Source organism: Streptopelia decaocto (genome assembly GCF_964273445.1).
Source record: "Streptopelia decaocto genome assembly, chromosome: 9".
NCBI classification, from domain to species: domain Eukaryota; kingdom Metazoa; phylum Chordata; class Aves; order Columbiformes; family Columbidae; genus Streptopelia; species Streptopelia decaocto.
The window spans coordinates 5,751,120-5,768,172 of record NC_138664.1 but is presented as its reverse complement, the minus strand read 5'-3'; the positions used below and the strand labels follow the sequence as shown (position 1 = coordinate 5,768,172).

At 46.2% G+C, this 17,053-nt stretch overlaps 1 protein-coding gene across 2 annotated transcripts in view; it reads right to left on the bottom strand.

The window, feature by feature from the left end:
• Positions 1–3,211: 3,211 nt before the first annotated feature.
• NTRK3 (neurotrophic receptor tyrosine kinase 3) overlaps positions 3,212–17,053 on the bottom strand; it is a 211,114-nt gene continuing 197,272 nt past the window's right edge. For both annotated transcript variants that reach the window (XM_082060583.1, XM_082060584.1), the window contains 2 exons: positions 7,506–7,664; positions 3,212–4,603 (listed from right to left, as the gene is read on the bottom strand). In XM_082060583.1, coding sequence (XP_081916709.1) covers positions 4,418–4,603; positions 7,506–7,664 — 345 coding nt within the window. In that variant the 3' untranslated portion in view covers positions 3,212–4,417. The remainder of the gene's footprint in view (positions 4,604–7,505; positions 7,665–17,053) is intronic.

The window sequence follows — 17,053 nt, the reverse complement described above, 5'->3', positions numbered from 1 at the left end:
GCAGACACCTCAAACCTGGCGATGTCTCTCAAGCAGCCTTTCTAAAGGCATTCCAGATTTTTCATATTTGTCTGTGAAGAACATGTTCCCAGAGCCACCCGTCTGCAATTCAACACCCTGTAGGCCCGAGGACAGGTCTCAAATGAGGCAGCCCAGGCTCTTTTTTACACCCAAAATACACGCATTGAGGGATATTTGAAAAGACCAGATGGGCAAGCTTTGTGGGAGACAGGGTGGACTTTCAGTCTGGCAGATCATTGCGTGTCTTCCTTTAGCTACATTTCAGCTTTCATCTTGCAACCTGACAGAAGAAAAAGTGATGGCTGGAGAAGACAAGTCACTGGTGAGACCCTAAGGCTGGAGTCACATTTACTGCACACAGTTTGCAGCCCTGGCATATGGTAGACACCTGTACCATGCATCAAAATAACACCTTCACCTCCAAGAAAGTATCATTCCAGTGACAACCTTGGGTGACTGAGTTGGTGCTAACAATTTTAATTTTCAGAGAGCAGGATGCAGCTGGGAGAGGGAAGACCCCTTCCCAGCAATGCCTAGCCTGATATTCCTCCCAGCTCCCTTTCACAAGCCTCTTGAGAAAACTGCTGATAGACGAGGCTGGGTGGTGGAAACGTCTGCCTGGGCATGCTGGGAGTTAGGCCTGGCTTGGCTCAGAGTTGGGTGAGACCTGTTGGTGTTCCCAGGCAGCAAGGATAGCTCTTTCCTCTTAGTAGAGGCTGGGCAATGATAATTATCTCTCCTAGAAATGGAGAAGGAGCATGAACTCTTATCTGTTTGCCTCCAAACAGTCCCCACACTCAGATTTATGGCACTCTGTGGGAGATTCCCCCCAAATCTGCTCTTCTTCCTCCCCTCACATGCACTGGGGCCACACCAGAGCCCCTCTTCCTAGAGGGCAGAGCACCATCACCCGTGCTGATGGGCAGCTCCGCTTCTGGTCCAGGGAAGGTGCTTCTGGAAATGAGGTCTCAGGGTATTCACCAGGAACACAGTACAGCTGCTTTCATTCTTCTCATTCAAAACGGTTATGCCAAAAAGAGGTGCAGCAGTTTCCATCATGTCTTCAAACACAAAACAACCTCTTCCTCCCCCCCCGCAACAAACTTCCATCCAGCACCAACAGGCCAAGGGGCATAAAGCAGCAGTAGCAGCCACGGAGACGTCACGCCACAGAACTGCAGCTCATCCTGCTCTTCTGAGCAATTGTTCACAATTAACTTTGACAAAAGGACCTTTTTCTGAAGCAGTCACTGCACTTGGTGTGGTTAACAGTAAAGCAGTCAGACAGCCTGAACCTTGTTCGCAGCCAGTTCACATCTTCTGGGGACCCATCTCCTTGCTTCTCACAGACCACTTATTCCAAACCATGCAGCACCAAGGCCTGGTGTCATGTCCAGCTCCTGAGCTCACCTTGCTGTTGTGACCATACAAAGAAGTGGCAAAAGGAACATGGTGGTGGTGCTGGGGAGGAAGGGAAGGAGGAAATAAGGAAGGAAAGGAGGTTGTAGCTGCTTGTGCAGAATGGTGACAGGAGAATCACATTGACCATGGGAACACAGTGTCTGTAGGTGATTTGTTAGTGTAGAGGCCTGTGACATTGTCCAAAAGAGAAATTAAAATCAGAGAGGGGGGTGGAAAAAGCTGTGGACTTGCACAATCCAGTGCCATGCCTGGGAGCCACGAGAGTGAGAAACCATTTGAGGCAAGAGACAGGCAGTTCCAGGGAAGGGTTTTCTTTTGGAGACACTGAGCCATTAACAGCCATCACTTGTTCTGCCCTTTACAGAATCTCCAGTGCTTTTAGCCAAAGCAGCCTGTGTACAGAAGGAGCCAGGCCAGGGCTAACAACCTTTCAACCAATCTTTTCCACTTCCAAAGGAGGACCTAAGTATGCTCATGAGGAAACCTAGATGTCCCCTCCCAAAGAAGCAAGATCCTGCTATTGAGGGGGTACCAGTCCACACCCTTGTCCCTGACCAGCCATCTTTGGTGTCCATGCTGCGAGCTGCTGGTGCCTGTTCAGTGGCTGTCCACCCAGCCTCCACTGGCACGAGTCTGTCCCACTAGCCCTGATCTCTCTAACATGCAGAGGAAGGTTACATCCTTACTCCCACAGGGTTACTGCCACCCATCATCTCTCATCCCAAGTTCACACTACTCTTTACACAAGCACAGAATAAACCCACGGCCACTTCTGCCACCACAAACCTCCCTGTAGCAGTGTCCCCTGCCCCATCTGAAACCATAAACCAGGTCATGCCAGAGCCATGGGTGGGAGGTAGAGTTTATCAAGAGACAAGGGGCATGAGAAGAGGATGCAAAATCTTCTCTTTTCAGTAGCTGGCCATAACTAGGTCTCAGTCAGCCACTCATCTCCCCTTGCTTGGTGGCCATAGACACTACTCTGGCCACAGGGAAGGGTACAAGATCCCTTCTCCATCTCTTCTTCCCCTCATCTGCATTCCCTTGCAGGCAATCGCCACATCTGAGCAGGCTATTTTTGCGCCGATTGTTGTTGCCTTCTCAAAATTGCCTTGACAATGCCTGTGGCGCCTGCTCCCTGCCTCCTAAGAGCCGCTGCCATGCTGAAGTTCCCCCTCATCCTTGATTAGCCATAGGATAAAAAAAAAGACTAGAAAGGTTTTGTGCTCTGAGCCTAGTCTGGACTGACAGAATTCAGTGTCTGACTCAGTCTTTCCCCAGGTCGGGATTATTTCCTGCTGGAGCGAGATGGGCTATAGGGAGGATGCTTCTGTCCCTCCTTTGCTGTCCCCACCACCCACTGTCGCTGCCTGTCAGGCCTTTATCCTCATTGAGATGCAAGGCTGGCCGCTGCGGCCATCCGCTGAGCCGTCTGCTCCTGAAGGCACCTTCCCCCCCTCCTCCCAGGGCTGCCTGTGAAGCTATTCTTCAGCCTCTGCATTTCACAACAGCTCAAAGGCAGATGCATCAATCCTTTCAGGGAATGGGGACGTGAGGAGAATGGCAAGGGGGACTGTAGGCAAGTGTTGGTAGGTTCCCAGCCATCTCAGAGGCCTTGTCCCCTTCCTTGTCTCCCCACTAGCTCATGACTGAGGCATGGGGCAGGGAAAGGGAAGGGAAGAGGATGGGGAGGAAGAGCGCTGCGATGTGCTGACTCCACGGGCATGCCCAGCTGGCTGCACGCTGCAGCCTTCCCCCAATGCGGGGAGCAGGGATCCAACTCTGGCTGCTGAAGGTTTACACCAGAGACCATTGTGGCCAGGGTGCAGACAGCCGAGGGAGAGGGAGCAACCCCATGGCTGCTAGCAAGAGTGAAGGGTGGGAGGAAAAAAAGAGGGACAGGGACAATGGGGGTGTTGCTCCTCCCAAAGTTGCCACTTGTGCTGGGCACCCAGGATGAGCGGCACACCTGTCTCACACATTGAAATGGGTTGAGGATGATTCAGGAATGGGTCTCCAGGACCCTCCTCGACTCCCTCGTGCAGCCGCTTCGGTCCCGCTGCTCTCCCGGCTGTGGCGCGGGGCAGGAGGGAGGTCTGGGTCCAGCCGGCTTGGGGTCTGCAGGAGGACAGCTGGTTCCCAGTGTGTGAGTTTTACCCGTAGGTGCCACAATCCTTTTGACTGTGTGTTTGAAAGCCTTGAGTCTATACATTTAAGAATCAGCAAATTAGAAAAATTGTCCTGAAATGCTGGAGGAAGGAAAAAGGCAGGACGGCAGAGAGGGATGGGGGAGGACTGACAGGGAGGGAAAGGGCTGGTAAAAGAGAGTTCATCCAGGGGCACTGCCCTGGCTTTGCGCCCGTCACCTGTGGGTTTGGAAGGAGAGAGGGAAGCAAGGGCAAAAAAGGAGGATTGATTTCACACATTCAGTGCATATCATACAACCAGGGCAAGGCTTTCCTCCCAGGGCTCCTACCCGGGATGGCGTTGCTGCTGCAGCCAGTCTAGCGCCCTGCCCAGCAGCCTGAACCATTCTCACAGCAGGGTTACAATTTGCTGCTTCATTGCTCGGGGAAAGATACCCTCTCCTTTCCCTTTTTTTTTTTTTCTTTTTTTTTCTTTTTTTTTAATTATATATATCTTCTAAGTACTTTTTTCTCCCTCTTTTGTTTCTTTTTTGTTTAAAGTCTTATAATTTTCTGTAACAGCAGCTTCTTTTTGTATTGGTGTGGAAGTTATATATAGAGAGATATCTATAAATATATATAAGCCAAACTGCCTTACAGGTTGTTGTTTTGTAGGATTTTTGTTGGTTTCCTTTCTGTTTTGTTTTTTTTTCAGTGTTGTATGTGTAGCAGGCACTTGAGTTTATATGAAGATGTTTGCTCGGGAGCTGAGGGGCAAAGGACTTGGGAGGGGGAGAGGGAAGGAAGGACAGAAGGAAGGAGCAGGGACTTTAGACAAGCGGCCACTGCTAGCCAAGGATGTCCAGGTAGATTGGTGTGGCCTTGCCCAGAGCATGAAGGATCTTGTAGATCTCCTTGATGTTGAGCCTTTGCTGAGGTTCTCTCTGCCAGCAGCCCAACATGATGTCGTAAACCTCCTTGGGGCAGACTCTAGGCCTTTCCAAAACTCGGCCTTGGGTAATACACTCAATGACCTGAAAGAAAGAAAGACAGAAAGAAAGAAAGGAGACATTGAACACCAGTCGGGTAGTTTCTGGAGATTGTCCTGTCCCAGCTAGTTCTTGGCTGATGTGGTACCATTTAGTGAATGGGAGTGCTGAGAAGCCAAGTGCAGATCCTCAGTGTTCACCTGTTTGTGTGCTATTACAGATAATTTTACACTGAAAATTTAGTCTTCATCTGCAGTCTTGCAGTTCCCAAAAACCTTTAATATTTGACACCTACCTACCTCAATGCACTCTCCAAACAGAAGGTCACAAACAAATGAAATGAAGTTTATGTCAGTTTACCTACTAACTGAAGAAGACAAAACTCCCCAAACTAAAGTAATATTTTACACAGCTGAAATAATATTTTTCTTCACTGAAAATCAAGAGTCCTTTCCATCACAAAGCCCAAGAGAATTCTACAAGGGAGAGTTCAGGGCATCTTTTTCTACTTCCATCTCCAAGAGCAGCTCTGCCTCATTTTTGACATAGAAAAGCAGCTGAAAGAATGATATTTCATCTCAAATCAGAACTGAGATGGAGGAAAAAAAAAATGCAGTGCTAACACTGTTCTGGCTCAGGATGGTGCTGCTAATGAGAGAAATACCTCTTGGACAGCATAAAAGTCTTCAGAGGGATGCCGTTGGAAAGGCCTGCCCTAAGTGTCTGTTTGTGTTTTGTTCACCAGAGGAATGGATGCAAAGAGAAGGGGGGTTATGATTTATCAGAGAGCTGCTATTACCGTCTTGCCTCCCTGGTTAGAGCTGATGAGCCCCAGCATTGCTGTGAGTGACCTGCCATGGTCTGCAGATAAACACAGATCCTAAGCAGCGTGGTGAGGGAAGCCACCCAGCAAGGGGTGTTTGGATTTTATCATTTATGAATAGTAATGGGCCTGCCACACAGCTCAATGGACACTTATCGCTTTGTTGTTTGCATATAAATACAGAGGGGAGAGATTAGGACCTGCCGAAAGCCTGGTGAGTTAAACACAGCATGCAGAGCAGCCTGCACACCATAGAGCTGCTGGCAGCCGTGACCTGTGGGAGGACATGAGTTACGGTTTCTGACAGAACATCCTGGACATGCACAGGAGCCCTGTCTTGGGCCTTTTCTCTCCAGGACAAAGGAATGGCATAGACTAAAGTTAATGGACTGGTTAAGGCTTTCAGATGAGCTGGTGCCCTGCCTCATCCCTCTGCTCAGGCCAGATCTCTCTTCTAGCCTTGAACAAACCTGCTAAAAATGCTCCGTGGGTATGAGGCCACGTGGATGCCACAGGAGGGAGCGAGCATCCAGCCTTGCTGATGCCCACACCCAACAATGGCAGTTCTTGGCTACCCTGGTGATGGCTCAAGGTCCAGCGCTGGAGCCTGGCACAGACTCATTGATTCTGCCTTTTCCCAGAGCTCTGCAGATGTGGCCAGGCTGCTGCTGAGACTTGCTCTGATGCATCACCATCCAGGAGATGCTGGAAGCGTCAGCCCCCGGCAACCACTCATGTTCTGTCCATCACAACAAATGGTGAAAAATGAGCTCGATGAGAGATAACGCGGCTCCCTCCAGCTAGGACGGTGTGGTTCAGGGTGGGAGTCCTCAGCTCTCAGAAAGAAGTAGTACAGCAATAAGAAAGGGAAGGATGAGATTTTTCCACGAATGGTAGAAAAGACAATACAGTCATATCTGTGCAGATTTTAGACAGCCCTCTTCCCTCAAGGATAGGGGTGACTATTCACAGTCCTACTGCCCTGCAAAGTAAGCTGAGGCAGAAAGCACAGGGACAGCTGAGCTGTTGTATTCCAGCATGCCCATCACCCCTCTACAAGCTACATGTGCTCATTTGTGTGTGTTTGTATTTACCCTCCCAGGGAAATGCAAGAGCAGCTCATTAAGTAGTGTGACAAATAACTTCTGTCGCTGTCGATTCCATTGTTTGTGTCTCTAAAATGTTTGCGTGTGCTACTTTGGGATATACAGTCAGGCCCCATTGAGCACACGAATGGGCAAGTATTAGAGCTGCAAAGCAACACCTTGGATTTGCCATCTCTGCAACTTGCTTAATTAAGGGATCTGTATCCAGAGAGCAGAAAATGCACATTTCTCATTACAAAAGGTGAAATTTCTGAAATCCATTAGATACACAGTAGGATAAAAATGTGCAAGGTTCCCACACACTGCTATGTCAATGTCTTGTTCCTCTTCTATAATACCCCCTGCTATTCTGAGCAAAAATCTTCCAATGCATTTCTGCTGATGTGCCTCAAACCTCAGCTCTGACACTCTGCTAATCCCAGCCAGCCTTCCCTCAACATTTTTACAGTACATCCCTATACTGATGGCTCCAACTTTTTCTATTCAAAAAAATAGCAAGAACAAACCAGCTCTTTGGGTTCCACCCCCAATGAACTGGGGCAAACCATATAATAGATATCCCTAAAAAAAAAAAAGCCCCACACAACCGTGCCACATGCTGTATAACAGGCTTCAAACTCTCATAAATTGAAGGCTGTAGTAAGAGCCTCAGCTATAAAGTGAGGAGAAAGAGAGCAGAGGAAATGCAGGGCATGACAATAACTTAGATCCCAGCAGTAATTTGGGTATCCCCAGTTCTAGCAGCACCCCAAGAGTTTATCAGATGTAGCTGCCATAGAGGTATGTCAGGAACTAAGAAGGAGGGACTGAGGCTGAGCCAGTGCATGGTTTTGGCAAAGTCCTTTGGTTCCTGCATGTCTTAGCTTCCCCAGCTCTTAAATGAGATAATGACACTTGTCCCATGGTGAAGTAATGGGACTGCTCAGTGGGGGAACATCTATGTACAAACTGTAAGAAATCTGAAAATGGGAGAGTAAAAATTACAGTTTTCAGCTGAGGTGTCTCAGCACTGTTGTACCTCTGTGTTTGAGAGCTGAAACCAGGGCTGCTTCCCGTACGTGAAGATCTCCCAGAGGATCACCCCGAAGCTCCAGACGTCACTCTCTGTTGTGAACTTTCTGTACATGATGCTCTCGGGAGGCATCCAGCGGATAGGCAGCATGGTGTGTCCTCCAACCTGGGTGAGGGCAAAGGCACAAGGAATATGAGTGATGAGACTGAGGAAAGGGTCAGCCCTGACATGATGTGGACAAACTCAGGGCTTCCCTATGAGATACATCAACAAGGAGCTGTGAAAAAAAGCCAGGCTGGCTGCTGCCTCCCTGACCGCCCATGGGCTTACCCACCAATCCCACCTGGTTAACATGATGGATAGGGAATGAAATGCACCAAGATAAATTATGTCCTCTCCTCCCAAAATAGGATTGTAAAGAAATCAAATGATAAAATACTAAGAGCATATGTCAGCCCTACAGTTTGATGAACCAGGAGGCCAAGCAAGAAACACTGTTCAGCAAAAGTATGGAGTGTTACAGGGCCACAGCGCACTGAGGCACCCACCAGAACTACAGTGTGAGGTTTGGCTCTCTCCGGTAAGGTTTTCTAAAAGCCCTACACAGGCATCTGTCCACCACCCAATTGCATGAAAGATTTTTGCACTCATAAAACAAAGCTTCAGGCTTTTTAAAAAGTGTTTTGAATATGTAAATGATTGCAGGACTGCACTGCAAACAGGCGGTCTGTTTGTGAAGAACAAGCTCTTATGGGCAGGGATATGCCCAGCATTTATTGGAGGCAGGAAAGCCAGCCCTTGGGAGAGTCTGGAAACGGAAGAGCCCATGGGCAAGTCCCATTGGAGTATGCCAAACCAGGGAAAGGCACTTTCTCAATCAGTGTCTATCCTTCTCTAAGGCACATTAATCCAGCAGGTAGATACATGCAAACAGTTTGAAAGCGAGTGGATTTACCTTCAGACCCACTAGAGATTTCTAAAGAAGTATCTCTAAGCCGAGTAAGTTTTTATCTGTTCTGTCCTTCTACAGAAGCAGCACCATCTGCAGGGAAATGGCTAATTGAGAAGACTAGTCACTAGCCGGTGCTGGAAGCAGTGTGTCTGCAAGTCTTCAGCGCTTGTTTCTCCTGAGGATAAAGTGTCTGAGGAATGCTTTTGTGGTGCTGCTTGGGAAACTGTTTGTCTCATTATGGACACCAAAAAAGCAAGTGCTAATAACTTTGTAGCACTGCAACCGAATCAAACAGGCAGAAATCTCTCTGGTCCTGTGGCAGACCAGGGGAGAAGGTATCTGGTATTTAGTTTTCCAGCAGATTACTTGTGCTCTCTTGGATGAAAACATTTCTGGTACAAATAAAAGCTCTCCTCCAAGCTGCCAGAGGTTTCTTTGCCTGATTAAAGCAGAACTGGTGTGGGGAAGGGTCAGTCAAGAGACCGCAGTGCTTGGCAGCCAGAGGGACAGTGCTGGGGAGGTGTCTTGGAACAGGGTGTGACATGGGTATGATGCTTAGCAGACTTTCTGCAAGGAGAGTGAGAGTCAGACAGAATTTGGACTTGGACATGCACTTGCAATGAGGTATTCAAGAGGTCTGCAGACCAGCCCTTTTTCTAACTCTGAAACAGACTATCCCTCAAAAAAAAGAGTTTTAGAAGTCTCAGGAACATATTTCCTAAGTGCAGAGGCACTCAGAACTTTGATGCATGAAGATAAAAAGCCCATTGCAGCTTTACACCTCCTATTTAGAGATGACTTGGCTGGTGTGTTCCCAGCTTGCTGCTCTGAACTCCCAGGAATGTTCTCCTGTAATGGAAATGGAAATATGCTTTTCTTTGTTCTTTTTGAAACCCTGGCTGCAATTTTAGCTCTTTCCTGCATTCCCAGCTTTTACAAGTTGTTTTCCCTTCTTGCGAAGGGCTCCAAGGAAATGTTATTGACAGAACTGGACATATATCAAACTTGATTGTTACAAAAACTGTTTTGTGCTAATTCTTATTTTGTTTTCCTTTAAGTAGCACAAACTCTTTTCCAGCAATCATCTCAAAATTATTACTTACTGCAAAGCTTTCTACATTTGTAATATCCTGAATCTTGCAGGATCATTTGAGAATACAGGTAGTACAATGTCTTGACAACACTTAATTCCCTTTTGCACGGGTCTTATGGCAGTTTAAAAACTATGAACCAGGTCCGCAGCTTACACAAACAGTACTACAGCAGTATTGCATGAATGGGAGGGCCCTGATTTACACCACTTGAGAACCTGGACCCGAAACTAGAGAAGAGAAGCCAGTAGTCCCATATCAGTTCTAAAACAAAGTCAAGGTCTTTGGTCTCCTCTAGAAACATCCTGGTAAAGAACTGTCAGTCAAGTGACATACACGGTCAACAGTTGTCCCAAGGATATGATAATACGGTCTTGACTTAGCTCAAATGATGCTGTCCAGGGACTGGCAAAGCATTCATCTCATCCCTGTATGTCAGGTGAGACATAGATTTTACTAAAAATTAATCCAGTAATAAATTAATCCAGTAATATTTTTTTTTTTTTTGGTGGGGGAGGACACCATAAACAATGCCCAGAAATGTGTGGATCCCAAAATATGGCTTCATAGATAAGTACGTATTCTTTTGCAGAGATATTCTTTGCATCTCAAAGAGGGTACCACATTTTTGAAAGCAAATGTTAAGTCTTGTACTCACTAGCTAGCTATAAGCAGAACAGGCATCAATTAAACTGTACTATAAAACCACTATGATGTCTAGCCCAGCACATAAGGCTGACTATTACATTTTAAAGCATCGTCTTTGACTATCCCTTACTGCTTCCATTGCAAACTGATTAAGATTAAAATTCCTATTTCACAGATGAGAAAACAGACACAGGAAGGCAGGGAAAGGCCCTGCTCTGAAGCTGTATGGCAAGTGAACACTAAGCCAAATCTTCCTGGTCTGCAGTCAGCTGTACCCTGTTATTTGCTGATGAAGCAAAATGTTTAGAGCTGAGCATAGAGGGATTGTGCTACTGATGCCATAGGATGCAGACTGTGTCCAGGGTGACAGAAATCCTTTGTATAACATGTAGTGGCTGTGATCTGTGTTACACCACTGTAGGCTTGCATGTGATTCCCATGGCTCCATGCTACTTTTACAGGACCAACCGTCGCTTAAAGCATAAAAACAAAATTGCACTATTAAATTGGGCTAAAAAGAGGAAAAAAAAAAAAAAAAAAGCTATTTTTTTTCTTCTGCAAAGCCAGTTTACATGACTTGTCTTTGGAATGAATTGTTGTCATGTCTTTAGAGAGAAGCTGAAAGTTTGTTTCAGTCAAGCCTCTGTTTGCTCAGAGCTGGGCCTGACAAGTTTCAGAAATAAATGATGATGCATGACTGATGCTTGCCAGGAGAATGCTACATCTGGGTCTTTTCTAAAACAGTCATGTAATCTTCCCACCCCATCTTCCTGCATTCCTCTTGGGAGCTAGGGATGGGGGAGCCCAGCAGCCCAACCATCACACAGGTTCATCTTCTAAAGGCCCCTAAGGGTGAAATGTCCTCACATTCTGGAGACACTTCACAACGTGGAAGATGGATTTGCTTTCAAGGAAATAAGGCAAGTAAATCCCCTTCTGTTCCTCCCTTTAAATCCTATGATGCTGCCAAGCTCATCCTTTCTGCTTGTTATTTTAATGCTTCGTAGACCTGCAGACTGGCCTCTTTATCCCATTGCCATGGCTGTCTAACTTTGCTTGACATTTTTAGCTCTCTAACTTCCTCTCCCTAGATCTAGAACTCCCCATGCCCACACTGACATGTTATTCCCACTGCTTTGCTCTTTCAGTTTGCAGTACTATCCTGGTGATAAATAGAGCAATCAGTGCGTATCCTCTGAGCAGCCAAACTTTCCCTCTTCTGTCTCCATTTCAAGATCACAATATCACCTACTCATTTCCATCCCTTCCTAATGGATACTCCCCAGTGCATGACCTGGTCTACAGCCACATGTTTCTGATACTCCAGGGCACCCAGCCTCTGCCCTGAAGCCTCATTACACATCCAAGCCCATAGACTTGTATGATAACCAGCCACTCCCTTTGAGTGGCTTATTACCGTATTAGATATGAACCTTGGGGAGCTGGGGGAGGTTTCGGAAAGGCCAGCGTTAATGGCCATTAGGGAGAGAGATAATTACTTAATGCTAGTACAGCACTTTGACGATGTAAAGCTATAGAAGTGGTATGTACAAGTGTTATTATAAGGCTCGAGATTTGTCTACTACCAAGGAAAGCTGGTGTCTAGGGAAAAAAATTCTCCTTGTCCCAGCTTTCTGAATGACATCCTGCTGATTAGGAAGGGAAAAAGGACATGTTATCCCCAATGACTTTGACAGTACAGCAGCAGGTAGTGGAGCAGCATTCACCAAAGACTCTGCAATATATCCACAGTTTGGGCCACTAACAGACATATCACGGAAATCAAAACCAGAGTAGAGCTGAAAAACCCTCATGAGAACTTTGGACTGGTGGGAATACTAACACATTAAAGGTAGTGTATGTGGACAGCTCTGTTTTCCCCCTCCCAGCTCTCATAACTAGCTGTAGGGCTGTAACCCAAAGTAACATTCAGAGTGGAGCTACTAAGCCACCCCCTCCATGCTCGCAGCTGAAGGTTGCATCATGGATCTCAGCTAAGAATGAGATTAGGTCTCAAGCATAATCTAAGGCTGTGTTTTATTTCCCTTTTTGTACAGTGTCTTGCATCATGGATCTCAGCTAAGAATGGGATTAGGTCTCAAGCATAATCTAAGGCTGTGTTTTATTTTCCTTTTTGTACAGTGTCCTTCCCAATTTTGAAATAAAATTTAAAAAAAAAAAAAATCGGTGGTTTTGGTTTCCTGGGTCATTTGGCATTTGCTTTCCAAGGTCCTTTGACAACTTTCTTCTTGTTCTTGGCACACTTCAGGGATGCTCTGCTCCTGCCTTGGGAAAGTCACAAGAACCACCATAGGTATTTTCATATGGTGCAACATTATTTGAACTTCCCTTTTGTACAAGAAGCTGAAACATTTGAGTTTATGCAGAGGCACACAGCAGCACTGGAGACCTTGGCACCGTTTCTTTTCAGGAAAATCCACTCAATGCTCCATCGAGTTGACCTAGTGATAAGACACACATGCTCTGATTGCTGTCTCTGTTCCTGATCCTGTAGGTAGTGATGACCTTGGATCTTCTTTAATTGCGGACCTGGCTGTCATCCCAGGCTGGGTTGCAGCAGAACATATCTCCTTTAGACCTCAGCTCTAGGAGCTGGGTGATCCCTGGAAGATACTTAGCTCTGAACGTCCCCCCAGTAGCCAGATGTATGTCCCCATCAGGACACATTAATTACTGCTGCGGGCAGGATGTGTTATTCGGCAGTTCTGGACAGCCTTGTATGAATAAGAGACACAGGTGGCTGGGTCACCTGAGAGGACACAAGGACAAAAAAAGAAAGCAATGCAAGCAAGAAGCAGGAAAAGTTTCTCTGTTTGGCCAAGTTGAGTTCTTGGAAAAAAACAAAACAAAACAACAAAAAAACCCCAAACCATCAATAAACAAAACTGCTGTAGATCACACCTTTGTGAGTTGAAGTTTGTCTCACCAGGTTGGGGCATGTGAAGGTGGCTTCTCAGGGATGAGGCAAAGGGCAGTATGTGCTTATGGCTGGGGACCCAGTAGAAGATACTCCTTCCTCGCCTTCAGCACTAGATCCATTTCTCCATCAAATGTTCCAGTGTTCTGCCTGTGAGAGTCCTGACAGATTCCTGGGCACATGTGCAAAGTAGACAGACTAACTCTGACATAACAGACAGAGCTGAGCTTTGCTGAACACTATCTGTCCCACACTTCATAGTTTTAACTGTCACCTTACTAGGCTCTTGACTACCTAAGTAGTTTACATCAGAGGTAGCTGAATTTAAGTGCAAGTTGTGACTGGATGTGATTCTCAAGTACTTTAGCTGTAATTTCCTTTCATCTTATCCAGAAAGAAAGGTGCCAGCTATATCTGAGATTGCACCATTGCCAGAATTACTTTGGCCTCAAAAAATCCCCAAGTGTTCCGACCGAAAGGCATCATGTGTTATGGCCATACCAGTCCCCAGGCTGAGCTTCTTCAAAGTGATTCAAATGCCATCACTGCAAACTCTCAGCGTAGCGCTATCCTTGCCTTCAGGTCTTGTGCCTTTGCTTTCCCTGATGTCACAGCCAGTGCTGAACTTAAGGTTAAAAACAGTCAACAAAAAGCTTCCACCTAACATTTTGACTCACTTGACTTCTTGTGTAGCACTCCCCACCTGTCTGCTTCACCTTCTGGAACAGTAGATCTGATCCTCTCCTAATCCTGACTCTGTACCCAACTTTTTCCACCGTTGCAGGTTTGGGCAGTACCGCAGCATGGGGCTTGCTGCCGGCTCCCCTGCATGTCAGTGACTGAACACATCCCACAGCAATTTGCAAGGGATCACAGGAAGGGTTTTTTTGAGATTTATAGAACGCACAAAGCAACCTGCAGCTGTTTCTCTTACTCGTATGCAGCTGTGCTGGGTGTCCCAGCCTTACTCAAAGCAGGGGAGATGCGGATCACCTGCTGCCAGGGGGGAGAAGGTTGGACTTGCCCAGGGAGAGCACGGGGAAAGGAACCAAATATCCCTGTCATGAGGCCATATAAGGAGCCAGATGGACTCGCTCAGGAGCAGGAAAGACTGACCAGGCAGGGTTAATGTGAAATTGAGAAGGGGGTGAGACCTTCCTGCTGTCAGCAGGACTGTTTGGCAAGGGACTGTTTGTTTCCCCCAGATGCACATACTGTGTTTAAACACGAGGCTAAAAATAAAGCCTGCCATTGACATTGTTTTTCCTTACTTCATTTAACAATCTAGTTGCTTTATGACCTGTAATTCTGAATTGCGTTGGATCAAGCAGTGTAATTTGCAAGCAGGGACAGTGGCCTTTCTCCCTTTTCCCCTGGTCTCTGCTCCACTGAGTGTGTTTTAATCCCATGGTTTTCAGCATTCCTAATGAGCCATTAACAAGCTGCCAATTACTTATGCAAATGAGAAGGGGCAGACATGGAGGAGTGGCTGTAGCTAGAGGTAAATTCTGCTACCTCAAAACGGCCTGAGATAAATCACTGCTGCTCTAAGAGCCACCTGTACCCAAGAGTCCCCTCAGTTATATTATCTGCCATCTAAAAATGCTAGAGGTAACACAGAGGATGGTTGAGAAGAGGGAAACAGAGGAGTAATTGCACATATATTTTTAATCATGTTTGCCAATAATCTGTTTGGTGCACTCCTTACTACAGTTCACCCTTCCCCTTTTCTTCTGAGTCCTCAAAGCAGCAGCACCCACTACTAGGAAAAGGCTGCACAACCAACCTGCAGAGGAACAAAAGCCAGTTTCTCATTTTCTTATAAGTAAATACTCCAAAAGCCACCATTTCCAACACTGGGACATAAAATGTGAGGAACCCCAGGCATGCCTTATTCAGCTGGGGAGATGTGGGAGCAGAAGAACTGTAGTTTGCAAAGCACCTAGTAAAGAGGTCAGTGAGACCACAACCTCGTTCTAGCAGGTTTTTTAGGACATGTCTGCTCAGAGACATGCAATACCCATGAAACAGCTCAGCTGACACCTGGTTCCAACTTCAAAGGAGATCTGTAGTCTGCAAAGACTGCAAGTACCAACAGAAATTGTCCATGACTGATCTGCATTATCATTTTGCAGTGAGCTGGTAATATTACAAGTGTTTGATAGCTCAAAAGCTAATCAGGTAAAGGCTAAGTTAAACCATCATGATGCAAGAAATGTGTCCTTCAGGATTCTGCTCTTTTGGCAACAGAGAGAATGAAAATCAGCTCAGTTTCTGCCTTTGGGAAGTAGGAAGATTTGCCAAATACATCTTAACCTGGTGATACAAAAGCAAAGTCTCAAAATGGCCTGAGAAATGCACTTAGGAAATAGGACCAATAAAGCACTTGCATGTGCAATCCCTCTATGCTAAAATGCTTTCAGATTGTTAGCTCATAATCTCCCTTTCCATCGTCCCTCTCTTGCTGTCCTGACAGTGACTCCCCTCTGGGTAACCGATAATGCTCCGTCTTTGTCTGCAGCCAGAGCCATTCCTGACTGACGACTACACATGATTTAGATAAGGCTCCATTACTTAACTTCTGGATGCGGGATAATCAGTTCAACTGCCTTGACATTAATCATAATAATATTCAAAATTCATTAGGCTAGATTGTCTGAAAATCTATTTCTTGTTAATGTCAGATTCACTGAGCATAGGCTTGGCAGCATACAGACAAATTTAATACAACACAAGGCATGGGAACTCCCTATAGAAGCCATCCCTTTCTTTATATGCAACTGGACAATGACCTGGCAGCTTTTGCCTGGTTTGTCATTTGTGAGTGTTGTTATGTAGCAGTGAAACACTGTGAGTATGCTGCCTGTTGGTTGTCCAAGTATCATCTATAGAATTATATAGCTGAGCACAGAGTTTTTAAGGGGGAAAGTTAGATGCTCAGATATGTGCATGCAAGTGTTAATGATATCTGTTGAATCCCAAAACTGGGCAAAAAACCCAGAGATTTTTATGCACAGTCATGGTATGGAGTTGAAAAAAAAAAAGTACAAAAGTTGAAAGTTTTTTAAAAATAGAAATCTGCTCCTTGCTTTCCAGAAAACTTTAGTGTTTTACCAAGATTAAAAACTTCCAGCAATAAAACTAAGTGGATCATTCCTTCTAGCCACTTTCCTGTAGGCCAATTGAGGACGGTTCCCAGTGGTGCATTTCCTAATGGTTTGTTTGGCCTGTTTAAGCATTTTGGGTGATGGTGCTTTCCTTCAGGTACGAGTTCTCACCCTCTAGTTGAACAGTGGTTTCTCAGCAGGAAAACATCACAGAAATATAGAACAACTTCAGAAGATGCATACGCTTTCTCTCCTAATGAAGGCAATCCAGGCACAGATGGCATCTCAGACAAACACGTTGCGAGCTGTGTTAAAATAAAGAGCTCATCATCGGAGGCTGCGGTGTCACACCTACTAATGATGTGATTAAACTCATCAGTGCTGGTGGGAAAGCTGTGCCAGCTCTGACACTGAAGAATGGTGAGCTGCATTTCACTGCAGAGGCAAACCCCAACAACTCCCCACGTGAGTGAGGCCACTGTAGAGACACGGGGATTACATTATGCTAATGGATAAATTTCCCAAGACATCGAGTAGGGGAGGTTGTCCTGGACATACCATTCCCATGCCTGCCTGAAGCATCCCTGTCAAAAGGTGGTGTGGCACACAGAGGAGAGGCTGCAGATGGTGACAACAGCCAAAGAAGGACAGGAGCAGGAGAAGAGTGACTGCACCCATCTGAGCAGGGCTGTGATGGGGGGAGCAGCAGCAGCGGCCCTGGGAAGCGGCAGAACTAAAACCAGCAGTAGCTGCAACAGTGGCACATGCAGAACATGAGGCACAGCTTTGACTGTGGGATTCTGCTGGAAAACAAGCTA